At 40.6% G+C, this 27,436-nt stretch overlaps 1 protein-coding gene and 1 long non-coding RNA gene across 2 annotated transcripts in view; one reads left to right on the plus strand and one right to left on the minus strand.

Moving 5' to 3' along the window:
- The first annotated feature begins 1,319 nt into the window (after positions 1–1,319).
- The window catches only part of LOC147260984 (uncharacterized), a 31,200-nt gene continuing 5,083 nt past the window's right edge, over positions 1,320–27,436 (plus strand). The window contains exons 1-3 of the long non-coding RNA XR_015116205.1: positions 1,320–1,456; positions 2,556–2,705; positions 3,524–3,604. This is a non-coding gene — a long non-coding RNA (uncharacterized LOC147260984). The remainder of the gene's footprint in view (positions 1,457–2,555; positions 2,706–3,523; positions 3,605–27,436) is intronic.
- Positions 18,424–27,436, minus strand: part of LOC147260985 (cysteine-rich secretory protein LCCL domain-containing 1-like) — a 52,180-nt gene continuing 43,167 nt past the window's right edge. The window contains exons 5-15 of the mRNA XM_086205160.1: positions 27,114–27,229; positions 26,789–26,889; positions 25,125–25,283; positions 24,984–25,044; positions 24,478–24,544; positions 24,101–24,231; positions 21,995–22,038; positions 21,192–21,264; positions 20,852–20,921; positions 20,284–20,417; positions 18,424–20,116 (exon numbers count right to left, since the gene is read on the minus strand). Of these exons, the coding sequence (XP_086061286.1) occupies positions 20,065–20,116; positions 20,284–20,417; positions 20,852–20,921; positions 21,192–21,264; positions 21,995–22,038; positions 24,101–24,231; positions 24,478–24,544; positions 24,984–25,044; positions 25,125–25,283; positions 26,789–26,889; positions 27,114–27,229 (1,008 nt within the window). The 3' untranslated portion in view covers positions 18,424–20,064. The remainder of the gene's footprint in view (positions 20,117–20,283; positions 20,418–20,851; positions 20,922–21,191; positions 21,265–21,994; positions 22,039–24,100; positions 24,232–24,477; positions 24,545–24,983; positions 25,045–25,124; positions 25,284–26,788; positions 26,890–27,113; positions 27,230–27,436) is intronic.

The raw sequence follows: 27,436 nt of genomic DNA on the forward strand, positions 1-27,436 counted from the left end.
AGTCATTTTTTTCCCGATTTGTATTTAATTTGACTGCTGATCATGAATATGTTTTTTTTTTCTGTCCTGCCATCACATTTAAGTGTAGTTTAGATCATGCCTCCATTCAATTAGATACAGGTCTGGTCTCTCAGAGCATTGCAAAGATGGCCCCTGAGTGGCGTGACTTGTCTCGAAGGACTTTATTATACGCACTTGGCGTTGCACATGCTAAACACAGAAGTCCGTTTTTGACAACACCTGTGGTTCATGTCATTCCCCCGATCCTGTGAGTTATAGCCCCCCCCCCCCACACACACACACACACACACACACTTCATAAACTCATCGGTTCTGCACGAATCTCGTAAATGACCAAATTGACCAAAAATTGGTTAATTAATCAATGACATTAACGTTTGCTAGCCGATGGCCCCCAATGCCAAACTCACGAGCTCCCGACTTCCCGTGTTCCTGATTTAACCTTATACTGGCTGTTAGCATCATTAGTCTGGTTCTTACCTAAAGTGAATCTTGATCCGGCCAAGAAGAAAGTGTCTGCAAAGTACTAAGTGAAAGGTCTCTGATTTCTGTGTCCGAGGAAGAACCGGGGCAGCTACAACCAGGATGGAGACAAACCGAAGCAAATGTTCAAAGTTGGTTCCTGGAGACGCGATTGGCTACACGGCTTTCAGCAGCTGTGACGTCGTCATTCATTACAGCATTCTACTGTAGATTCAAATATCGGCGTGCGTTGTCCACACAAAACTCCCAGAATGCACTGTTCCATGCAGCAAAATGCTGTATTTCACAGAAACAGCAATGGGCTGTAGAATTTCACCGTAAATATACAGCAATTGTTTACAGTGTGCCTGATCTCTGAAAACCGATCATTCCAAAGAAATTGGTTCTTGAAGTCAAAGGCCCTTGTTGTATTAAATACAATACAATACAACAAAATGTTTTTCCTAGTTTTAGGGGACTGGACCTATTTGTGTTGTGAGATATGACTGAATTTGTGTGTATTCATTCAGTTGATAGAAATTTTGTAACAACCAGAATTTAACTCAGGTATGCCATTTTTTTTTTTTTTACAAAAAATATAAATAAATACAACTAAGGAATCTGAGTGTACAAATGACAACCAATATTGTGTCTGTGGATTAATGTATGTTCTATCAAAAACATGCACTGTAACAAATTGCTGTAGTTTTTACAGTAATTTTTTTACAGTAGCTACTTGTGCTGTCATTTTACAGTTTTACTGTGTATCGCAATGCATTATGGGTCCAAAAAAACAGTAAGTGACAGTAAGTTTCCACAGTAGCAGATTGTAAAATTACAGGCAAGTTGTGTTCCGACTGTAGATGATGCGTATTCCTGTTAAATACTGTTTATTTGTATCACGTTGGCGGTTTGAGTGGAACTTGCCTCAAATGAAGCAGAGGAGTAGCAAGATCCATCTCATCCACAATAGGTAAGTTAAGAATATAATGTAACTTGAATAATGTTTGCCTAAATTACAAATTTATATTTGTATTTGTGTGTGCTTCAACATATGAATTAATATTACACTCATAATATACAGTGTCAGCCTGGTTTGTGCTCCACCAAATAAGCTAATGTTAGCAAGTGAAATTAAGAGACCTTTTGAGCAAACAATCCCAGGTGGATTTAAATCACAAGCGAAACTATAATATAACATTAATCTTATAATTAGACTGTCCTTATTTCAAATTACCCCGGAACTGTAGCGTAACATTAGTTTTATGTGATTTTAGCTTTAGCACCGTTTTTGCTAGCTAGTTGACGGTTAGCCCTATCGGCAGCAAAACGGGGAGTGTGGGGCTGGATATATTGTGTTGTCTTTTCTATATTATGTTGTCATATTAGTTTAACAGTAAAGCACATGCAAATGTGGAAGGTAACAGCAAAAACTATAACATATAAACAATATGTTCTTATATGTTTAAGTGAAGTGCTCACAGCGACCCACTGGATGCTGAGCATTGAGGGACAGGTGGTTGTGCCACCACAGCCCAACTTTGTGTCTGGAGTGGCAGCACTCTCTCTTTTCAGCCTACTACAACTTCAACCTGGTGTACCAAGAACAAGCAGTTTACACATTGGAATTCATGTGCATTAAGTAGAATTCTGGCGAGTTATCTTGAGTAATGGTTAAGATGCTATTTTGACTGACCAGCACAAATAGATAATCAAAACCATTCTCAAGCCAGGGACATGCTGCATTAACATGCTGCATAAAAATTAAAAGTGTATGGCAGAAGCATAAAACAAAACTTCAACAGTGTCTACTGGTCACAAAAAAAATCATAAAGTCTTGTGATAATAAATCCAAATTTAGTCATTGCTTTTCAGATCTTTTCTGAAAAGCACAACTGAAATTATGAAAAATAATTGACTGCCTAACTTTTTTTAATTTGTTGCACTTTTTCATTTTGGAAGAGCAAATTAGTTTGTCTTGCAAAACCTGATAGATTCTATTGTCTCTTAAAGGGTAGTTGTGAGCACAGCTTTTTCATTTAGTTTCTTTTTATGTGATTTTGTGATTTCAGATGCTTTATCGGCTTAAACCCAACCAGTGCCACCAAGACAGTAAAGCTAATATGCAAAGACGTAGGAAGGTGCGTGAGAAGAGGGACCATGCAGTCAATCCTCATGTCTTCTCTCTTCTTAGAAGAATAATGGACTTTGAATGGCTTCATGTGCGTAATGCAAAAGATGACAAGTTAACGTCATATTTTCTATTAATATGGGTTTGTTAGGAGGGTTCATAAAAGTAAAGTTACCTCAGGGTTTTGGAAGTTTAAATTTATATTGGTCTCTGTTGCTGTAAATGATATTTATTGTTATGAGAGGTATTATATTGTTGGTCATTGTTTACATCTGGTGACTTGAAAACAGATATGTCAGTACGTTCAGCAGTAATTTTTGGAAACATACCTGTACAGCACTGTTTTTAACATTTGTATTTTTTTTTAAGCAAGAAATCTTTCTTGTGTCTTAAGACGTAAGAAAGAATAAAGAAAGTCAAGGTTTCGCTTTAAAGATTGACAGTTTCCCAGGAAGTGGGTTCTCCAGCATAGCTTGTTCCTGAAAACAGACAGAATATACTGTATGATGCTGATTTTTTTATTTTTTTTATTTGATTTTATTCATTTCAGCTTGCAGTGGAAACCAAAAGGCTCCACTGAAAAAGGAGCAGAATTTTACAAATAGAGCAATTTAAAAGACATGACTGCAGTGTGCAGGACTGAGTTTTTTAGCCTGCTGGTCTTGGCCTTGGGTTCAGCCAGCTTGTGCTGGTTCGTCAGTGTTTTAACAGTACAGCTGCTTCGTGTTGGAGGAAGCAGGTCGTGCAAAAGATGTTGCTCATCGTGCATGTCTCTGACCAGCTTCACTGCAGCCTCCTCCCTCCTGGTGTGCAGTGATGGTAAGGGTTGTGAGATGTTGCCAGCTCTCCTTCTGATGATCTTACAGGTGCGTGTTTGGACTCATTCTAGCTCTGCCTGCTGTTTTTTAGAGCAACCCACCAAGAGTACTGAGCTAGATTCCAGACATGGCCTGATGAGAGTGGTGTACAGTATGATGAGATCCTCTGCAGGTAAACCATGTCTTGCCAAGACAGTGAGGTAGTGCAGCCATTTGGAGGCAGTTTTTATTGCCTTCTTGATGTGTGTATCTCCAGTCAGATTTTGGTCAAGATGGTATCCTGGATACTTTGTTGTTTCCACAACAGGTACCTCCTGTCCCCCCAGTGTCAGTGGAGGAGGTTGTGGTGGGTCTCGTGCAAAACAAATTCGTAGCTCAACTGATTTCTTCCCATTGAGCAACATTTTGTTCTTTGCTGCCCATTCGTCCAGCCTTTGTGCCTCCAGGCGCATTGATGTGTCTGATGTGATCTCGGATATGGGGATTGCTCTCGATAGCCCAATGTCATCTGCATATTCCACATCAAGGGTGTCCTCGAACACACCATCCCGGGTGGCCATATAGAGGAGAAACACATACGGGGAAACTACACCCCCTTGTGGCACCCCAGATGTAACTTCAATCCAGGGGCTGTGAGCCCCATTTGCCACCACTCTTTGTCTCCTCCCTGTGATGTAACTGTGCATCCAGGCTGTCAGAGATGGGCACAGTTCCAAATCCATTATGTTTTGCATCAGGGTTCCGTAGTCTATTCGATCGAACACCTTTGACATATCTGCCAGCAGTATTCTCACCATTGTTGGAGTCGGTTTCAGTGAGTCAGGTGTGCATTGCTCTAACTAAGGCCGTTGTGGTACTGTGCTTGGGCAGATATGCGTATTGGTTTTTACACAATTCGAGCACTGTGGGCATGAGCTTTTTCAATACAAAGTGTTCTATTATTTTTCCTACACAAGAGGTTAGAGAGATGGGACTCCAATCTGAGATTGAGCCAGGGTCTTGGCCTTTAGGTATAGGACAGACGTTTGACTCGTTCCATAATTTGGGGACACACCCCTGTTGGTAAGAGCAGTTGGCCAAATGTGTGATGACCGGAGCCAAGTCCTCTGCCTGTTCTTTAAGCAGCCAGGGTGGATTGCCGTCCGGCCCACTTGCTTTCCGGGGGTATACCCGAGAAAGGGCCAACTTCATCTCTCCTATGCTACAAATATTGCTTTGTGTGGGGGGTCTGGGCAAGGGGGGAACTCAGTGGGGCGTTGTTTTAGTCCAAGATTTGGCAAAAAAGTTGTTTAGAGCTTCTTCAGCTTTGTTTTCCTCTATTCCCTGTATTTTAATTGATGCATCGAGTGATTTTGTTCGTATCAGGCCTTTATTTATAAAGTTCCACCACTCCTTGGGGTTCTTTTTCTTTAAATTTTGCATTTCATTTTTATAGTATCTTGTTTTTGCCTTGTGTATAAGTCTTTGAACAGAGTTTCTAAATTCTCTCCATTTTCCCACTTTCCCCCATTTTTTATGGGCTTTTTGTCTTTTCTCTATAGTCTGCTTTATTTTCTCCGTCATCCATGGTTTATCTGCAGTTGTTATTTTTTTCTGTCTCACAGGCATGCATATGTCCATCGCTGTCTGTATATAGTTGTTGAAACTTGCTGCCTTGGCATTGATGTCGTCCACCTCATAAACAGCAGACCAGTCTGTCATAGCAATGCATGTTGCAAGAGCCTCTTTTCTATCTTTCGTCACGAGCCGGCTCCTCCTTCGCTTCACCTGTTGTTTCTGCCCTGTTGTGTTTATAGGGCTCAACACCAGACACTTGTGGTCACTGGAACCCAGGGGGGCAAGGGTGGTTAGAGGGCTGTAGAGTTTATCCACATTTGTAAAAATCAAGTCTAGGGTGGCTTGCCGTCGAGTCTTACGTTTAACTATCTGCCGAAAGTCAGGGTGGGAGGAGGTTAACATTTTTGTGGGTAGTTTGTTAAAATCTCCACGTAAATATTAAATACTCCAAAGTTCTATCCTGGTGCGGTTTTATATTTGCCCAGGGGGGATGATATATGTTTCCCACATAGATAGAGGAAACACTGCTGGGGGTCCGATGCAGTTGTAATTGGACCCATACACACTCAGTATCATCGCTCTCCAGATCCTTTATCCTTTTTGCCTGCAGTCTCTTATGACAGTACACGGCCACGCCCCTCCACTTTTCCCGTTTATCCTGTCTCTTCTGAAGAGTTGATAATCCTTAACTGTCAGCGATTCATCAGGTATGTTATCATGAGCCCACGTCTCAGTAACACATCCAATGTCAGCGTTCAGGGTATTCAACAATAGTTCATATTCATCGGCCTTTTTTATCAGTTATCTCGCAGAACAGAGTGTCAGCTTTGGCATCCGGGTTTGCTCCGGGTTCAGATTTATCAGTGTGTATTATTTCTGTCAGTTAAGTCTTTAGCAGGACTTTTCTCTGAAATTCCCCGTTCTATATGTTATATTTGCCACAGGTCCACTAGTTCACCTTAGCATACTAGCTATGGCTGCTCTCTCTCTTTCCGCCTCTCCCCCCACCTCTCCCTCCCTCTCCTGCTCCATGTGCCAGATGTTTAGTTACTCCTCTGCCTCCTTTATTGTTAATGGTACGTGTAATAAGTGTAGTTTGTTTGTAGTCCTCGAGGCGAGGCTAAGTGAGTTAGAGACCCGGCTCCGCACCATGGAGGCTAGCGCTAGTCCCTTAGCTTCAGGAGCTTCTCAGTCTACCTTAGCGGGTGTGGAGCCACCTAGCCTAGCCACCGCTAGCAGCTCCCCCGCAGCACCCAAACAGCTGGGAACTAGCCAGTCCCGCTGGGTGACATCACGAGGGAAACCTAAACACAGTAAGCCTGTGTTTGCCAACCAACCCGTTCATGTTTCCAACCACTTTTCCCCACTCAGCGACACACCCGCTGAGAGTAAAACTCAACATGTCAGCTCTGTTGCTCGCAGCCCCGCTGGAAAGCCATCATTGGCAGCTCATTATTGGCAGCTCTGTTCTCTGCAACGTGAAGGTAGAGACTCCAGCGAGCATAAAGTTCATCCCAGGGGCCAGAGCGGGCGATGTTGAGGCTAATCTAAAGCTGCTGGCAAAACTTAAGGTTAAATACAGTAAGATTGTAATACATGTCGGCGCTAATGACACCCGGCTTCGCCAGTTGGAATTAACTAAAGTTAACATGGCTTCGATGTGCAACTACGCTAATACAATGTCGGACTCCGTAGTTTTCTCTGGCCCGCTGCCCAATTTAGCGAGTGCCGACATGTTTAGCCGCATGCATTCATTCCATCGCTGGATGTCTAGGTGGTGCTTAGATAACAACGTGGCTTATATAGACAATTGGAGCTCCTTCTGGGGAAAGCCTGGTCTGATTCAGAGAGATGGCGTCCATTCTACTTTGGATGGTGCATCTCTCTTATGTAGGAACATAGGCCAATTTATTAGCCATACCAATCCCTGACAAGCAGCCATAGTTCAGACCAGCAGGCAGAGCTGCAGTATAACATGCCCCTCTGCTGGTTCCTTCGTGTTTTCACCCACCCAGCCTATAGAAACTGTGTCTGCCCCGCGGCTATATAAGCCTACACCCAAATCTGGAGGAGTAACTTATAGCAACTTAGTTCAAATTAAAACCACTGCTCCAGCAAATCAACCCGATACAACTATTAAATGTGGTTTGCTTAACATTCAATCTCTCCCATCCAAGTCTCTCCTAGTGAACGATTTAATTACTAATGATCAGATTGGTGTCTTGGCACTGACTGAAACCTCGGTGCAGCAAGATGAATATGTTAATTTAAATTAATCTTCCCCTCCTGGTTACATTAACTACCATGTACCTCACGCCACTGGCAGAGGAGGAGGAGTAGCTGCATTTATCAGTCAAATTTGCTTATTAACCCTCGACCTAATTGTTCATTTAATTCATTTGAGAGCCTGACTGTCAGCTTTTCCCACCCAGACTGGAAAGCAGAGAAACCACTCTTACTTGCTGTGGTGTACCGTTCTCCTGCACCTTATTCTGAGTTCTTAGAAGAATTCCCTGACTTTCTGTCAAACTTGGCATTGAATTCAGACAAAGTCATTATAGTGGGTGACTTTTACATCCATGTGGACGTCAATGATGATCGTCTGGCCACTGCGTTTAAGTCGCTTCTTGATTCAGTTGGCTTCTGTCAGAGGGTAAACAAACCCACTCACTCTTTTAATCACATCCTTGATTTAGTACTCACTTATGGAATAGAAGCTGACCACATCACAGTTCTTCCTCAGAACCCCGTCTTGTCTGATCACTCCTTAATTACATTTGAATTTACTTTAACAAATGATATCCTACCTGGGAAAAAGTCCCGCTTCAATAGATGTCTATCTGACACTGCTGTTTCTAGATTTAGGAGCTTATTCCAGCAGAGCTTGCTGCCACATCTTGTAGTAACATAATGGGCAGTTATGCTGATTTCACCCCCACGCAGGTAGACTATCTTGTGGACAGCACTGCTTGGGACACTGCCGTAGCTCCCCTGAAAAAGAAGGTTATCAGCCAAAAAAGAATAGTTCCCTGGTACAGCCCAAAGCTGCATGCCTTGAAACAGAAGATGAGACAACTGGAAAGGAAGACACATTCCAGCCAGCATGAGGAAGACCGCCAAGCCTGGGAGGATAGTTTATTAATATATAACAAAGAACTCCGTAATGATAGAAGCGCTTATTACTCATCCTTAATAGACAAGAATAAGAACAACCCCAGGTTCCTCTTCAACACTGTGGCCACGCTAACCAAGAACCATAGTGCTGTTGAGCAATGCTTCCCCCAACTCTCAGCAGTAACGAGTTCCTTTCTTTCTTTACTGAAAAGATTGTGAATATCAGAACAAAGATTGCTAGGAATGGAGGACAGACTACAGTTCCCATAGAAGCACTTCCCAGACTTGGTGCATACTTGGACAGCTTCTCCCCCATCGACATGTCATACTTAACTTCTGCAGTTACTTCCTCAAAGTCAGCCACTTGTCTGCTGGATCCCATCCTGACAAGACTACTTAAGGATGCCTTCCCTCTAGTCAACACTTATATATTGAACCAAATTAATCTTTCCTTAGTCACAGGTTATGTGCCACAGGCCTTTAAGGTGGCTGTCATTAACCCTTTACTTAAAAAACCTTCTCTTGACCCAGATGTGTTAGCCAACTATAGGCCTATATCCATCCTCCCCTACATCTCCAAGATCCTTGAGAAGGTTGTCCTGGAGCAGTTACATGAACATCTGCACGGCAACGATCTCTTTGAAGCCTTCCAGTCTGGATTCAGGGAACTCCATAGCAATTAAACAGCACTGGTCAAAGTCTCTAATGATCTTCTTATAGCTTCAGACAGAGGTCTTGTCTCTGTACTTGTATTTTTGGACCTCAGTGCTGCATTTGACACCATCGACCACAGCATCCTGCTTCAGAGACTAGAAATTGGGATTAAAGGAACTGCCCTAAAATGTTTTAAGTCCTACTTATCTGACAGGTTTCAGTTTGTTAATGTTAATAATGACCATTCGGAGTATAGCAGAGTAACATATGGTGTACCACAGGGTTCAGTTTTAGGACCGATTCTCTTCATTCTTTACATGCTCCCATTAGGTGACATAAGCACTCTATAAACTTTAACTGTTATGCGGATGACACGCAACTTTACTTGTCAATGGAGCCAGGCGACACAAGCCAGTTTACTCATCTGCAAGACTGCCTAAAAGACATTAAATCCTGGATGTCTTCTAACTTCTTAATGCTAAATTCAGATAAAACTGAGGTCATCGTGTTTGGACCTAAACACCTCAGTGACACGCTCTCTAATCGGATCACTACTCTAGATGGCACCACCCTGACCCCGAGTACAACTGCAAGGAACCTTGGAGTCATTTTTGACCAGGACCTTTCCTTCAGCTCCCACATAAAGCATGTGACTGGGACCGCCTTCTTCCATCTGCGCAGTATCACTAAGATTAGGAATATCCTTTCCCAGAGTGATGCTGAGAAACTGGTGCATGCATTTATCACCTCTAGGCTGGACTACTGCAATTCTCTCCTGTCAGGATGTCCTAAATACTCTCTAAAGAGTCTCCAGCTAGTCCAGAATGCTGCAGCGAGGATTCTGACAGGAGTTAAGAAGAGAGAACACATCTCTCCCATTTTAGCTTCTCTCAACTGGCTTCCTGTAGGATCTAGAATCGACTTCAAAATCCTTCTGCTGACTAATAAGGCTCTCAATGATAAAGCCCCATCCTATTTGAAAGAACTCATTAGTCCCTACTGTCCTACCAGAGCACACCGCTCCCAGAATGCAGGTCTTTTAGTGATTCCCAGTTTTTCTAAAAACAGACTGGGAGGTAGAGCCTTCAGGTACCGGGCTCCTTTACTGTGGAACCAGCTCTCTCCATGGGTCAGAGGGGCAGACACTCTGACTACTTTTAAGTCCAGGCTTAAGACTTTCCTTTATGACAGAGCTTTCAGTTAGGACTGGTTCAGGTAGCTCTGAACCACTGATAGCTATGCTGCTATAGGCTTAGACTGCTGGGTGACACATCAGGTTACATGGAGCCCTCTCCTCTCTCCTCCTGTCCTCCCTGCACATTTTGGAACTGTCATTACCATTACTTGTTGCACTTTGGCCTTGGTGTCTCGCAGTCTGTCTGTGTTTCCACAGATCCACGAGAGCTCCATCTCTCTGCTCCACCCCCCCCCCCTTTTTTATCCCCTGCTGTTACAGCAGCCTGCGCTCCCCTCCCATGAACCAGTCTGCCATCCAGTCCCCCATCAAGCTGGCTTGTTCTCCCTGCCTCCCCTACCAGAAGATTCCTTCTTCAGCTGTTATTAACATTTCCGTGTTTCTCACATTCTGCATTGTAAACAGTTTTCTTCTCTGTAACAACATCTACTGCACGTCTGTCCGTCCTGGGTGAGGGATCCCTCCTCTGTTGCTCACCCTGAGGTTTCTCAGATTTTTCCCTGTTAAAAGGGTTTTTTATGGAGTTTTTCCTCAGTCGATGTGAGGGTCTAAGGGCAGAGGATGTTGTTATGATGCCATGTGAAGCCCTTTGAGACAAACTCTTTGTGAAAACGGGCTATACAAATTGCCTTGCCTTGCCTTGCCTATTTCAGTCAGTACACTCTCCCATTTCCTCCTATGTTTGGGCTTCGGTCTGTGTCCTTCTATAATTATTATTTTCTTCCGTCTGTTCTTATTGGCTTTAGATCCTCTTGCCTGGCTTCTTTTGCGGATTATCCCAATGCTTTCCAGTGTTTGTTTCGTATTCCCATTCAGCTGAGCAGCGTATTTCCTTAGATTAATTAAAACGTGTGGAGAATATTTGCGGTTATTTACTTCTTCCATCTCCTTTCAGATTTACCGATGGCCACACTTGATGTTAAAACAGTTCATTGCTGGCTGCCTTGAAATAAAACTTTAAAAATACGGCTAAAAACAGTTTAAAACAACATAAAATGTTGAGGGCACACACCGACGAGGAACACCTGCAGCTGCCTTACAGCGCCACATTCAAGTAGTAGAATATGCTGATAACTTCTATATTTGTATATGTAGAGTTCTTTTTTTCTTCTTAGCTTCATTTTAAGCCTTCTGTGCTCAAGTAAAGGGCAAAGATTCTTTGTCAGAGTTCCCGTCGTGGGACAACAGTTTTAATAAATGTTTTATTGAAGTTCTGACTCTGTTTTTATTTAAGCTAATCTAATGCAGTGTTGATTTGGATTAACAGCAGGCCTGGTTTTATTCAAAACATTTCACAATATGTACTGTATCATTTGCAAAGTTGTAAAAACATCCTACAACAACAAATTGTATTGTTAAGTAGAGCTTTTTACTGGCAACTCTGGTTGCCAGGTAATTTCTGTGAATTGAATAGAACACAAAAAACTAGATTACAATTAAATATTGTTTTTTTGGGTGGAAAAGACAGAAAATTACTGTAATTTATTGCCAACAAAAACCTGTAATATTTTTAACAGTAATATACTGCTATAATTTTTACAGTAATGCACAGTAATTTTTTTTACAGTATTTAACAGCAATTTTACAAAACTATGTTGGCAACTTAATTGCCAGGTATTTACTTTAAATTCTACATTACATTTTTTACAGTGTGGAAATCGAGAAAAGTCACGGGTCAAGGTTATAGATGTAGAGTGATAAGGGAGAGAGGCACAATTTCCAAAATGTCAACATGGCCCCATATGAAAGCAAGATTTAAGATAATTACTATGAATTCTTTGCTTGGTTGCCTGCTTTCCAAAACAGTTAGAGTGAGTCAGTCTGGAATCTTTGACAACACTCTCCTGCCCTCCTTCTCTGAATACTTGGATACATTTCTGTTTGAGTGCCATACTGCTCTCTGACTGACAAGCTGGCTAACCTGGGTAGTTCACAAGGGTCTCTTGCCAATTCCAACCTCTGCAATATGGAACTGTGAATTTTGACACAATTATGCTTACTGCTTTTCTTCAGGAGACCTGGCCCAAACCCAATATGTATATTAATACTGGTTCATAGTTTCTGTATTTTATATATGTATTCAGGAAACAGATGATTTCTGTTTAATTTTCTTCATGATTACTTTTGGCCTTTCTGTTAATTTTTTTGTGCCAAATTGAGAGCTTTTGTGCTTCTGGTCAAAGATTCTAAAAATTGGCTTGAGTATATTATCATGTCAATAGGTACAAAACAAAACTGTTCATTTCTGTGCCTGTGGCCAACTATTAAGCTGATTCAAAAGATTCAATTGCATCAGAACTCCCTTTTTAAATCCCAAAACCAATTGCCACATTGGAGGGGTATTGTGTGTTCAGTTTGAACTGACGTATAATCATCATAGTTGTATGGGAAGTCAAGTTGCCATTGACTCATCTGTCCATGTGTATCATGTAGCTAAAAAGAATTGGAAAAGCCCAAAGCCCATACGCTTGAGGAGGAATAAAGAGCCCACTCCCCTCATTCACTTATTGCTATTTGTAAACTTTTGCACTCACAGTTACTATTGTAAATAGTATAGTTATTTGCTCAAAGAAACAATAATTTGCCTAACTCTTGTTGTAGATATATACAGTATATTAATAGTAAATTGAATAGTATTATGAAATATGCTGTGTTTTACACTGCCTGCTACTATATAATATGTATGCATGTGCCTACTGTTATGTATGCATTACACGAGTATAATTTTATACTAATTATACTATTTTTTAAAATTTGTCTGCCTTTGGTGTTTTGTCTGAACTAAGCTGTTTACACAGTAAATGTTACACAGTATGTTCCACTTCTGATCCTGTTTATATGTCGCTAAACACATGCGAACTGATTGTTCGAAAGAGTTAAGACTGCAGAAGAGCAAAGTTTGCTGTTATTGTTTCCCTCCTGTCCTCATAAGGATTACACACTCTGAAAATGTCCAGTTATAATTTCTTCAAAATACAGTGCTGTAAAGTGTTTCTCTACTATTTGCTTTATTTGTCAATGTGTAAAATTTAATATTCGGTTGCTGCAAGTGCACGGTAGTGCAGTGGTTAGCACTGTCGCCTCACAGCAAGAAGGTTCCAGGTTTGAGTCCCGGCTCAGGCACAAGATCTTTCTGTGTGGGGTCTGTATGTTCTCCCTGTGCCTGCGCAGGGTCTCTCGGGGTACTCTGGCTTCTTCCCATCGTGCAAAGACATGCAATTGGGGACTAGGCTAATTGGATACTCTAAATTGACTGTAGGTAGGAATGTGTTTGTCTTTATGTGTTGGCCCTGCGATGGACTGGCGACCTGTCCAGGGTGTGCCCCACCTCTTGCCCGAAAGCCGCTGGGATAGGTTCCAGCCCCGGTGACCCTTAACAGGAATAAGGGGAAGAAAATGGATGGATGGATGGGTTGCCCCAAGGGTTGAAAAAAAACAAAAACACAAAGAGATTTCACAAAGCACTTTAAAATCTCTGAAAAGATTGCCTTTCTTAAAACAATTTAACAACAACATTTTACCAAACAAGACATTTCACAAAACACAATGACATTTCACAAAACGACAACATTTTAGATCAGAGAAAAGGAGGGGACAGGACTTTTCTGATTTGACATGAAACAGCATCAATTCATAGTTTATTCAATAGTTACAGCTGGAGAAACACTCTAAAATATAAGCTACTGCGATTGTTTGTTCCACTGCCAGTCAAGAAAGGCTGTGGAAGTGTAGACACTTTGATGATGTTTCTTCAATGCAGTGGATGGGTGAAGAGGTGGAAAGTGGGAGGGGGAGAGGGGAAGGAGATGGGGGGTATGTGAAGGGAGGCAATGGTGTTTCCTACTTGCAGATTGTCAGAGGGTGAGGGGAAAGGAAAGGGAAGAGAGGGTTGGTGAATTAAGGGTGCCTGGTGCTTTGAGGGCTCTGGTGTTGCAGTGTGCCCCCCCCCCCCCCCCCCCCAGGGTCTGGGGTAGGAGGGGTTTCAGATGGCTCAGAGCAGGCTGTAGTGATGTCATGTACGACTTTTGTAAAGTCATTGTTGCCATCTCGAGACTCTGGGGGGGCAACTGCTCTGCCCGACCCCCCTAGCACTAGCATCATCTTTTTCTTGTCTGTGGGATCCGTTGGTAGGGTGGTGAGTCTGGGTCGTGTTCTGTATGAAGGTTGTGGGTTTGCTGGTGGGTGTGCAGATGATATGAGAAATGGGAGAGATCCAGGAATTTGGGATGGCTTGATGGGTCATGTCCTCAGTAAGTGATGGGCCCCAGGTATCTGTCTTGATTTTTGTGGTTGTGGAGTAAATGCTGTGGGGTCTCATAGTTGTTGGTCTGGAATCTGGAATGGATCTTGGTTGGGGTCCTTATTTGGTGACAGTGAGATGGTAGTTAAAGTCAGTGGTATTAGGGTGGGGCCTGTTAGAGTTGGGTTGTGTTGGTTGGCAGTTGAGTTCAGTGGTGATTGAATGGGTCCTCTTTGGGTTGGGTGATGTTGTTTGGTGTAGATCTGGTGAGGTGGGAGGGAGGTATACTGGTATTTTTTGTTTTTAAAAGGGATGTGTGTTTCCCTAGGTAGAGGGACAGTTTGGAAGGGACTGACATTTTGGGTAAAGGGGGGTATTTGTGTTACTGGTCTTCTGTTATGGTAGGTAGGGTATTGGTAGAGGTCCTTGTCATCTGGGTTCCGGAGTGGTAGCGCTGGTGGTCTGGGGTGATTGTAAAAGTTGTTGTTCTGTTTGCAGAATGTTTGTTGTTAGCCAGGGGCCGTAGCACTTTCTGGCCCAACCGGTAGCGATTTGTAAAGCTAGTGGTCTAAGAGAGGAGGTATCCGTATTAGCTGTTGTAATTGTGTAGTGTTTCTGTAATAAGGTGATGGTATTTTGCATGTGTTGCGTGTTGTGTTGGTGGGGCAACTTTCTCCCCTCCCCTGTTGTTCAGTGTGAACACAAAGGGCAACCTGACAATTTGGGAGGCAAAAATATGACTTTTGTGGCAGTGTGAAAAGGGCTAACGTCAATGACTGGGAGCTACACACCAATTAGGGCAGTCTTTGCCTGTGAGCCTGAGCTTAGGGCAAAGGACAAGCACAGCCAATTTTTTTTTTTCAGTCGGTTAATAGATATATTCAAAATGCAATATACTGATATGGTGGCACAATGGTGCAGTGGTTAGCGTTGCCTCATAGCAAGAAGGTAGCACGGGGTCTTTCTGTGTGGAGTTTGCATGTTCTCCTTGTGCCTGCATGGATTCTCTCCAGGTACTCCGGCTTCCTCCCACAGTCCAAAGACATGCAAGAGGGACTAGGCTAATTGGATACTCTAAATTGACCATAGATGAGTGTGAATGGTTGTCTGTCTATATGTGTTGGCCTTGCGATGGACTGACAACCCTTCCAGGGTGAACCCCACCTCTCGCCCGAAGGCTGCTGGGATAGGCTCCAGCCCCCCACAACTCTTAACAGGATAAGCGGTAGAAAATGAATGTATGGATCCCTAGCTGAAATACCTTGGAGATGTCTGTTACATCGGTGAATCCCTGGGTTTTTTAGCAACCACACTAGCTCCCTTTGTTCCAGCTGCCTCACAGCACAAACAGAGCCTTTTCAAAGGAGAATCTGCCATTTCAAATTTTTAAATGCCTGGAGGACTGGCTTGTTACATGACAAGAAGAGAAAAACAGACCTGCCACAAAATAATAAACTTGCTTGCCACTACACTGTGAACATGTTCAGTTTTCATTGTAGGGAGTAGAGCTGGACTCTCTGACGGTGGGGACAGAGAGGAGGATGTTGTCTAAACTCCACACAATCTTGGACAGCATCCACCACCCCCTCCATAATGTCCTGGTTAAACACAGGAGCACATTCAGTGCTAGACTCATCCCACCTAAATGCACCACAGGAAGTCATTCTTACCTGTGGCCATCAAACTCTTTAACTCCTCCCTCTGAGTGATACACACTTTCTTCAGTGTATATAAGTACATTCAACTGTGCAATAATGGACAAATCGATCAAATCATAACCCAAATCAGAAACACGATAATAACATGTCATTACTAAACTGTGCAATATTGTTAAACTGTGCAATACTCTTTTTCTTTCTCACTGTTTTTTTTTTACTGCTGCTGTACATCGTGTGTCATGAACAACTGTGCTTTGTAAATAGTTTATTCTTACTCTTTATCTTATTTCTTAAAGTCTGCACTTTACTAATTATTGTAATGTGTAATTTCTTATTTTTATAGTACTTTCAAGAGCAAGTTTAAAAACTGTAACAACAGAATTTCCCCCCGGGGATTAATAAAGTATTTTGATTCTGATTCTGATTCTGATTTAACTGCTCAAGTTGATTGTACTGATTAATGACTACAACAACAGGGTCGGGATGGACCCTGTGTGTTTCAATCTTTAGGGTTGTAGTCTCTCTGGGTTCACACACCTCAGAATTGCTTAAAAGTTTACCCAAACCAAGAGGCTGGTCTTTGGTTAATGGCATTATGAGTGAAGTGCTATTTAAAGGTCACATCAATCAGATAAGTAGCACTTAAATGTGTTTCTTGTGATATCTGAAAATGTGGAAAAATTGGCTACCACCTCCTCCCAGGTCTGCTTCACCTCCAGTGGCTTGGATGGATTCCTGTTGCTCTCATCTATTGTATGCCTTCAACTGGCGCACAAGCAAGTCTTTTTCTTAAGATGAGAAGTGCTCACTTTTTGAAATGCGTTCATCAGCTTTAAAAAGGAATGACACGTGGCCCCTGATTTATATTACTGACTTTGCACCCAGAACACACCTGTGAATAATTAGATGTCTAATGACTGCCTCTCTGCTCATTACAATGTGTTTTGCCCTCCAATTACGCACCCTCTAAATAATAAATTGAGACTGAACACACCCCGAACACACAGAGCACACATTCGCCAACCTTCTTACACCATGGATTGCTTATGTCGGGCCCTAAGTGTCAAGTCAATTTTTTTTCTATTGCACCAAATCACAACAAAGTTATCTCATGACAATACAAATAGAGCAGGTCTGGCCTTCTTATTTCTGCAATTAATTTACACCTAACAATTCTCCATTTGCAAGCTCAACTTGCAACAGTGGTGATGAAAACCTTCTTTCACCATGCAGGAATGAGCCTCTTCAGGTCTGAAGCCTCCTCCAGCACATTAGTCTGGAATCTGGGAAGTGAGGAGGCAAAAAAGGCTCCAGAGAAGAGGTCAAGTTAGTAACAAGTATGTAGACAGGACGACACAGAGGAGGAGAGAGAATCCCAATGTATCATAGGAGATCCCCAGCAAGTCTACTCTTAAACCTAGATGTCTGCACCCTGGACCAAAAGTGGGAAACTGCTCCACAAGAAAGGAGCCTGATAACTGAAGGCCCTGGCTCCTATTCTACTTTTAGAGACTCTAGGAACCAAAAGTAACCCTGAATCCTGGAAGTGAAGGGTTCCAGCTGGACAGTAGGGAACTGTGAGATCTGTCAGATACAAAGGTGCCTGGATTGTTGAAGGCTTTGTATGTTAGAATGAGAATTTTGAATTCTATTCTAATTTGACAGGGAGCCAATGCAGAGAAGCCAGTACAGGAGAGATATGGTCTCTTCCTCCAATTCTTGTCAATATACGGATTTCAGGGTTTTTGACCAGCTGGAAAGTCTTTAGGGACTTATTGGTGCACCCTGATAGGAGTGTGTAATGATAAAATATGTATTGAAAAATAATATGTACTACAATTCTACAATTTCATTTAGCAGACGCTTTTGTCCAAAGCGACGTACAACACAAGCAAGAATTCAGACTTAAGGAAAAACCCATAGTAGCGCAAAAGTGCTTCAGTTGTGATTTGGTCACAGGCCAGTGCCAGGATTTTACTCTCTTTATAAGCTAGGCTTATTGTGAAATCCCGCCCCTGTTTGATTTCACTTGGGAAGCAGGCAATAGAGGGTGTGACCCACGTCAGCTGACCTCACCTATTGTTGCAGAGAGAAACTGAAACTCCAGTGCCAAGCACCTAACGACCCCCTACACAAAAACAAAACCAAGCAAATTTCAGTTTACCTAAGCTGGCTCAACCTTCTTCTGTCTAAGATTCAGTGCTTGTACGATGAAGTTTCTCAAGACATTCAGCATTCTTTGAAAGTTTCCTATCTTGAATTCAAAATCATTACTTCTTACCTGAGACAGATTATTTTAGTCATTTTGGAACATCATTTATCAAGCACTAGAAAACGTATCTTTAAATTTATGAAGTCATTTAGTTTATGTTCATGGTGTTATTTCTAAAGTTATCACATGTTTTGAAACCTTTTCTGCACCTTGACTTGAAACATATGAAAACAATGAAAAAAGACACACAATATAACAACTCATTTGCATTTCTTTTCTATTTTTTAATTGCAATAGTACCATGCGCATACCTGGCCAGCCAGGGGTCATTTGTATAAATCTATAAAACAAAGCCTGGAAATGTAGACATGAACATATAACATTAAGAATATTTACATTCAGAACTTCTTGAAATGGTGCTAAAAATAGTCCTTATAAAAATGAAAACTTAACAGTATATGACTTGCATGCAGAGCTTGTCTCACCATCTATTATTTATTGATTACTGGAATTGGCTGGCAGCATGAGTACATCGAAAGTAATGTAGCATCTCAAAGCTGAGTGCTCAATTTTATGTACAACTTTGCAATGTAATACATACAAAAATATACACAATATATGCTCACTGCCTGCATTGTAGTTATAATGCATACCACCACTAAGACAAAATGTACAAATAAGGATGATCTAATGAGACAAATTAAAGGGTCTGCTTTTTATGAGCGTTAAGAGAGTGAACTTTTCTAGTCTTTTGGAAAGCAAAAGCACAGGAGAAAATATTAACAACTGTTTGATTCATTTGTTTCTTCAAAATTTAAGATGATTAATTAAATATAAGTTCAAAATAAAATACTAGGAATTATTCCAAGAATAAGATATGTCTTGTAAACACCAAATTGAGTGTCTCACAAAAAAGCTCAAGGTTAACTTGGGTTTGTGTTACAGAAACACGTGCTCTTTTACATTCAGAGAGAGAAAAAAACTGATTTGAGACTTTTCAGTGATTGACTATGTGACATATATATCTTTGAAATGTTGGATTCAGTGTATCACACAGCATTAAAATTCATTCTGGTTTTTATGTACATTATGGAAGTTGGCCTTCTTTGCAAAATTGTGGAGTAATTGGACAAGACTGCTAAATCTGCGATACTATTTGTGTTCCCACATGAACATTTGGTCATGTGGACAAATAATGTATGGTATGTTGTTCCTCCAACACATACTGTTTTTGGTGAAAGTGCTTTTAAAGTCTTTGCATCTTCATCTTGGTGTGCGTTATAGAGATGTCTTATTATTGAACAGTACGGAAGATTATAAAAGTAGTAAGATGGGTGTTTGAGTGTTGAATTTAAACAGCCTGCTACTGAGTCAGAGATAATACATTTTGCTGAATTAGAAAAAAAACAGGTTAAAGACCCAGGTGATGATTAATTTATTCATATTTATTCTATTCTTTATTCTATTCTTTCTCCTTTATTTATCCACATGATGATATTTCATGATATTTTTTGTATTTTTTCTTGTTTATCATATAGATTTATTCATTGTTTTATTAATTCATTATATTTTCCATATGTGTCTGGAATAGTCCTCCATCAAATATACCACTGTGAATGAATCTACCCAATGCACGAACAGATTTTGTCACCTAATGTCAGTTGCTGACAGCTATGCCCATTGGCACTGCCCTATAATTTACTGCACACATCTGTATGTAAATCTTATGATACATATCAAATTATATTTTAATATTTACCTTCTTTAAATATTTGTCTCAGTTGGAGTGCGGCTGAGCTGTTATTAGAAACGGATTGCCTCTAGATCAAGTCGAAAATAATCCGGAGTACAGTCATGTAACACTTTTAGGGTCAGTGGTTGAAAAACTGGATTATTTAGAGGAAGAATGATTAATAACAGGTTGTGAAATGATAATGAGAGTGGGTTCTCTGGACACAAAGTCGTAATGTTTGGCTGTATTCTGTCCATAGAGAGTGGCATTTCAGATGACTGCAAACACTCTGAAGGCTTTTCCTCCTGTGGGATTGAGTAAACTGGAAGGAGATGATAAGACAATAGTAGAACTCAAAACTCAATATCAAATAAATGAGAATATTTTCCCCAGTTCTCACATACGCAACCCCTGAAACTTCCCCAGACATTATCTTCTCTTTGCTCTATATGTATTCATATACTTTATGTGTTCATTTTTTCTTCATACCTCTCTGAAGTGATACTATTTTGGAAACTGCCATTGTACTGCCTCCTTCTGTCCACTGGCATGACATCAAGGTAACCTCCAGACTCATTCTGGATTACTCCAGCATGAATGGCTGCTTGGCAAATGCTAGATTTCTGAATGAATCAGATGAAAGTGTGTTGAAAAAATGAACAAGAGTCAGCCCTGTTCTCCAGAGAATAACTACAGTTTGGTTACAATCTAGCAAACTTATTTATACCATCATGCAAAAACTACATCAAATAGAGGACCTCGCTTTTGGAAAAGCAGAAACAACATGAAGTGCTGTTTACAAATTATGATAAAGCCTGTGTTCCATGTTGCATCACACACTCAAAATCATGTACTCATGCAGTATCAAATCGGCCTTATTGCTGAACACAAATGGAAAAGACCATAAATGCTATTAGATGCTCCTTTGTTATTCTGCTATACTTTCTGTGATACTATGAGACCACGATAAAAAGGACAGTTTCATGCATAGAATAAATAGAACTAGAATAAATGAAAGAGGATCTTATCAAATTCCAAAAAATACGGTAAAACTTACATCAGAGTAGAAATTTGTTCCAATGACTCTGGCCCGACTGTCATGTCGACAGTTCCTGGGACAATACAACCTGAAGGAAAAACCAGAGCTCACTTCAGATCAAAAGATCAAATGAATATATCACTTTGATCAAATAAGATTTTCACTATAGCTCTTTGGACATATGCAGGTTAACATGATTTTCAATCAAAACATTGATTTTGTAACTTTATTCTTAGTTTGCATGGACAAGTGGGCCAAATAGCCCTCCAAGTCCACTTTGAACAGGTTATTTGACTCCTCTCAATACAGTCAATGCAGTGAGATGGTTTGAACACATAAAAAAAAAAGATGTGATTACCTGGGACAGTGTCTTATAGGATTCTTGAAAGGGCAAAAGACTGCCACGGTAGTATCACATGTAACTGCCTTTACTAGAGGAGCAAACAGTAAAGCAAAATTACCTCAAAATGTGTGTTAATATACAATTAGCAACATGATTTCTATGGGCCCTATTATAAGCATGGCGCAAACTGGCACAAGTGCAAGCACTGGCATCGTTGCTAGTTTCAAGCTGTCGCTAATAACATTTTCACAGCAAGCAACTTCGGCCTTAACTAGAAAATGAATTTGCACTTCATCTATGCCAGCAGGTGCATAAGTATGTTAATGAGGAGTGGGCTGGTGCAACCATTGTGCAGTTTGCACCATAGACCAAGAAGAGGCTGGTGTTTTAGCGATGTCATTATAAATGCAGTACTAATTAAAGTGTGCACCAATCAGTATATGGGCAGGATTGCAAAGTGGTGCTATTGATGCTTGAAAACATGGAAACATTGGCCACAACCTGATTCACGTCCAGTGGTTTCTGTGGTTGCCTGCAACTCTCTTTTATAAGTGTAAGATGTGTTTGTGTGTCTTTACTTGCCATGAAACAGCAACACAACACATCCTGCTACAACTGGGCTTTATTTAGGTGTCTAATGACTACCTCTCAGCGGCGTGCAAAATGGTTTGCACTCTGATTACATGCCCTTTTAATATCCAAATGAGGCTGAACACAACCAGAATGTGCAGAGCAAACAGTGCCATCCGCCAACCACCTGGCGCTATAGATCGCTTAAATAGGGCCCTCTGCCTTCAAAGTAATTGCATGTCTCTTACCAGGCACAGACTCTACCTTGAAGGAATTTGCGCTTCTGTTCTTCCTGTGATATTAAACAAAATAGTCATGCAAAATAGACACTTGTCTTTTTCCTCACAATTCTGAACAACATTTACAGATACTGGTCTCATTCCTTTAAAACTCCTATAAAACAGATCATTCTTCCATGGTGGCAATGAATCTCTGAGGACATGCTAAGTGTGTGGAGCGAGAATGCTACATGAGTGACTACACCATTATCTGTATCTGTAACTGTATCTGTACGACCACCAAAAGTATGTGTGTGCATATCTATACTCAGAAGAGGCAGTGTTTAACCTGGAAATGGGTGGGACTCAACCAAATGTGGGGATAGCTTAAAAGTAAAGTGTCTGTTATTTTTTGTATTGGTTTCAGGGAAATAATTGATCAGTCGTTGCTCAATTTATAATGTGTTTGAAAAATATTTTTCAAAAGCCTCCGATTAATTTCTAGATGTTTTTGATCAGAGGAATAAACAAACTATTTACAAAACAGTACCAGACTGCACTTCTACTGAAACTGACTTAATGCTGACTGCCTTATACTGTAGAACAGCTGAGTCCTGGTTCGGTGTCACTGTCAGGCAAATTGCACTCTAAATCATTTATTGTCGTGTATATAAGTGTTTCAGATAAATAAAATAAAACAAAATGAGTGTGTGTGTGTGGTGCGCGCGCACACACACACACACACATATAAAATGATATATGATAAAAGGGGTTGTGTTGTTTTTTGCAGGCCAGATGATCATTGGGTTTTGTTTATTAATGTTTAAATGAATGACAATGTGACTGCAGATCAAGGGATTATGCAGTGCTTACTGTTTTTTTGTTTTTTAATTCAATAGACCGAATTTGTCTTAGGACCAGGTCCGATTACCTACAGCAATCCACTTATTTTTTTATTTTCCAAACAAAAGCAGGTTGATGGAGGAATAAATATCAAATAGTGTGGAAACAGAATAGTGTACACAGAATTCCCTTCTCTGCAATGAAGAAACACATCTATCTTCTGTGATGACACAGGCAGCTGCAACAAGCTTCGCTTCTCAGCTGTGTATGGGTTCGTGGTGGAAACGGATTCTGTGTGTGACTGATAGACCAGCTGCCTATTAGGGAATGTTGTTGGGCATAGACAACTAATGAGAATTTTCCCCCCTCGAAACAAAACCCAAACCATGGATACTGATAGATTGTTCCTCATTAGTTACTCTGCCCCGTCACAACTCCAGTATCCTAACTGGATAAAATGAGTATCCAGTAAGGAAGGATACTGCGGATACTTACAGTAATAAGGTTGGACTGCTGTGTTTCAGGTCACAACTTGGTTTAAGGAATCGCTCTTAATACCTCTGCATAGAATCTAAGCTACATGTTTGCTATAGCTGCATATCCTACCCACCATGGCCTGACAGAGACCTTCTCAGAAATAAATGATGATAGAGACCAGAAATGTGGCTGCACTGGCATCACATTTACTTGTATCCAATTCCCCAACATGTCCAATGACATCTGAAACTCTTTTCTGTATTGCATTAATTTCATTAAATTTAAGTGTTGTTTAACATTTATGACTTCTAAAGCAATTGTTGAATACAGTTTGACCAGTGCAAATTTCATCACTCACCACAGTGTAAGGCATTTGCATCATTTATGCATCATGGCTGCAATGTCTATAGTCCCTATATTCAGCCAACATTCGGGTTGGGTGATATGTTCCATTTATCCAATCAGCCATCATCACCCAATGGATAGGGACACTCAACTCCCCAGTAACTTTTTTTCAATGGATGCAAGTATCAAGGCAAAGAAGAATAGAAATCCCCTGTTTAGGATCATTTTTCATTTACATTGGACGTTATTGGCCAGCAAGAGGATCTTTGAGGATACATTGTACTGCTGAGCAAGCTAGCTTACACTGAGAGAGGCAGTCACTATTTGAAAAAGACACCAATGGCATTGGATGAAGAACGCCCCCTGCTTGGACCAAAGTCTTTCCGAAGACAGAAAAATCTTGAAAGAAAAAGGGTTTTTTGGGTAAATTATTGGGAAAATGAATAAATGTATACAGAAATTAATTCATACCCAACTGACTGAATTCCATTCTTGTATGATTTGGTGAAGCGTTGTTTTCTGCCCAGTCTGGTCACATCCAGCCATCCTCCGTCATTGTCAATAACACCAGAGTGTAAGCCCGCTCCGCACACACTGGATTGCTTGATTTTTTAAATAACAAAGACAAAAAAATGATTGCATAGCAAACACAAACTTTCACTACTGTACATACATACTACAAACAGCTGTGACTAACCTCAACGGAAAAAATCTGTTCTCTCTCTCTCTCTCTCTCTCTCTCTCTCTCTCTCTCTCTCCATCTACATATATATATATATATATATATATATGTGTGTGTGTGTGTGTATGTATGTATGTGTGTATTCTCAGTATCTGTGATAATTTACCATGTCATAATATGCAGTCCCAACTACTTTTCCAGGTCTGTTGAGGCAGCCAGAAGGACACTCATATCTATAGGCACAGTCAACAGTTTGACATCAGTTGATGGGATTTAACAGACACTGATATTGTCATTATAATTGGTTTAAAAGACAAAACTGAATAAAAATGCTCCATATAAAAACTTAATTTGGAGTAAAAATGCCTAAAACAATTTCATTAAATTGAAGACAGGTGGCATGAAACCTTTCATAAACTAATATGTAAATGGCGTTGTGTACATGTCCTTCATGGTGACATTTGTCAAAATGCAAGTGTCTAAGCTCAACTGGGAGCCTTTTAAGATTTTGTTTTTAATGCAGACTTTGTGTAATTGGATAACTTGACAGACAGAAGGACAAGAATAGTAAAAAAAGATTTAACTTTTTAAACATGCCCACTAAAGATTGAAAGAAACTGGGAGAGAAAACACTGAAAGTTCTCAAAAATGTAGTTTATTTCAATTATTTACCTGCTACAAGTTGTTCCTTTGCACTGATCTCTCAGCTTAGTGTCACAGTCCACCTGTTGGCCTTGATAAAAAGGGACAAACTCACAGATCTCAATTATGCTCTCATAATAAGTGCCTTATTTTGTATCAAGAAGTCCTTACACATCTGTTCTGTGTTGACAACTTTGCCCTCAGTAGTTTGTGGAGTAGTTGGTATCTGGACACTCTGCTGAGGCTCCCTCTCCCTCACTGGGTCCAGCTCAGGCTCAATGTAGTTGGTCTCCTCAGTCTCAGGAGCTGGACGCCTGTCAACACTACCATCTGAAAAAAATACTTACTATTTCAGCATGGGCTAAGAGTTGTCCAGATGGGAGTCTCAAGATTTCAATGTTAAAAAAAGAGATCACATTACAGTTTAGGGGACGCCCAGACAAAATTCATTGAAAGATGTATCATAGAATCAGACGGTCATAATGAAGTACCTCTACAAATAAAAACACTCAGAAGGTTAAAAAGGTTCAAATGCATAATTTCTTTTTAAGGAACACACCAATACCCTCAGAGCCAGACAAAAGGACAGATATCCTTTTCTCTTTGGTGCATGCATTAGGGAGCTGAGACCCAAAGAGACCAGCTGGCTGCTGGTTAGCACAATGAATGGTATTGGATGGGCTGTGTAGCATACTGCAGTCAAAAGCTGTAGTTAGATGATAATTTAGGATGTTAGTTTGTCCAGAAATAATCCTCTATATCCTTTCAAAGCCTGTCATGATTAGGAGCAGCTGTCAATCTTATAGTTTTCAAAAAAACATTTTGTTTTGTTAGCTAAAGTTTTGAGGTGCTGTGTCAAATCACTGGCTTCCTTGTTCAGTAGTTCTGACAAGTTATGTGACTCTAAAATTACATTTTTTTTTAGCTTAATTCACCTGCATTCCTTGCATGCAGAAAGAGCCAGTCATATAGATTTAGCTTGAAGCCAATGGTGACTGATGGCTCACAAAAGCAAAACTGTCCTGAGCTGTCCATTTACAAACTCTCCATAACATCATTCAGTATAATCTATGTCTTCTTTACCCTGCCTAGGCTGAGTAATCCACAAACACTGTGATTGGGCAAAAAAAAACCAAACAGGTTAATAACACTTCCAGTTGCACATTCCCATGAACAAGCATAGATAAGCACAGCTGGCAGGCCCATTAAATTGAACCAGTTAGCTCGTGCTCATTCAAAGTAGCACCAAGGCTAAAATGTTAGAGTTCATTTCTTTTTAACTCACTATTAGATGCAAGCTAAGATGTCCATATATGTGGCTGGCTCTTTCTGCATTTTAGAGGGGAATTATTACTTTAAGTGAATTGATTATAGCACCCTTACCTCCTCTGTGTGCCCAGAATGCAAACTGCATAGAGTCAAATACCTGCTTGATGTGGCTTACAGGGTATCCTTTCAAGCTTTTCAAAAGGTTAATTAAGTAAGGGGAGGGCAACTGTCCTTCTTACCAGTGGGAACAAGAATGATCAGAGCTAGTTTCAACATTTTAGGTAGGGTACTTGCTGTAAGTAACAGAGATGCACACAAATAGCAGAAGACATAAAAGATAATTAACTTGCAAAAGATTTCAGTAAATTGGCACTGATATAATTTACCTACACAGAAAGGAACAACTTTTCATTTTTACCCTTTGTCATTATTTTTCACTTTGCCATTAATGTATATTATTAATATTTTACAGAACAACTGTCTTGTTTGGAAATAATAAATATAAAATTGCTGTAAAGGTGTATGCCTTCCAGGAATCTGAAAAGAACAGTCCATCTGTAGCCCACCTTTGTAGCAGAGATTGTCCCTGCAGCCTCCAGCATAGCTGGCTGGACAGGCAGAGCAAGGAGCTCCGTACTTGTATGGAGCATGACCCCACCAGTTACCCCTGAAAAAAAAAAAATTACTCTCTCTGTCTCTCTCTCTCTCTCTCTCTCACCCTCACACACATTCACACACACACAAACACACACACTCGTATGGGGACAAACTTGTGTAAAAAATTTAATTGGAAAAAATTTATTTGATTATGAGATACGGAGGGATTTAAGTCATTAGTGCTGAGGACAATGTAGCTGACCTTTCTGTCACAAAAAAAAAAAAAAAACTTACGCTGGTGAGTAGTTGCAGACCAGGTAGACAGCTTTAGCCCAGATCATTCCCCACACATTCATGTTGTAACACACATTGATGGCACAGCCAATGCGATTGGTTGTGGCCCACACCATCTAAATATTAAAACACATACACAAATATGGGAAAGTACAAGTATAGAAACATAAAGCTACTTTTCTTAAATCTGCAGGTCCTTGAGTTTATATCCTGATTTTCATGCACATTTTCCAATTTCAAAATGGGGGTCAAGTGGAGTTACAGAAAATTTGAAAAAGCATGACATTGCAAAAAAAAGACAAAAAAACTTATGCCTAAGGAGG

This window comes from Aulostomus chinensis, chromosome 5 (genome assembly GCF_037954235.1).
Source record: "Aulostomus chinensis isolate RoL2024-O1b breed Wild chromosome 5, RoL_Achi_v1.0, whole genome shotgun sequence".
In the NCBI taxonomy this organism is placed as follows: Eukaryota; Metazoa; Chordata; class Actinopteri; order Syngnathiformes; family Aulostomidae; genus Aulostomus; species Aulostomus chinensis.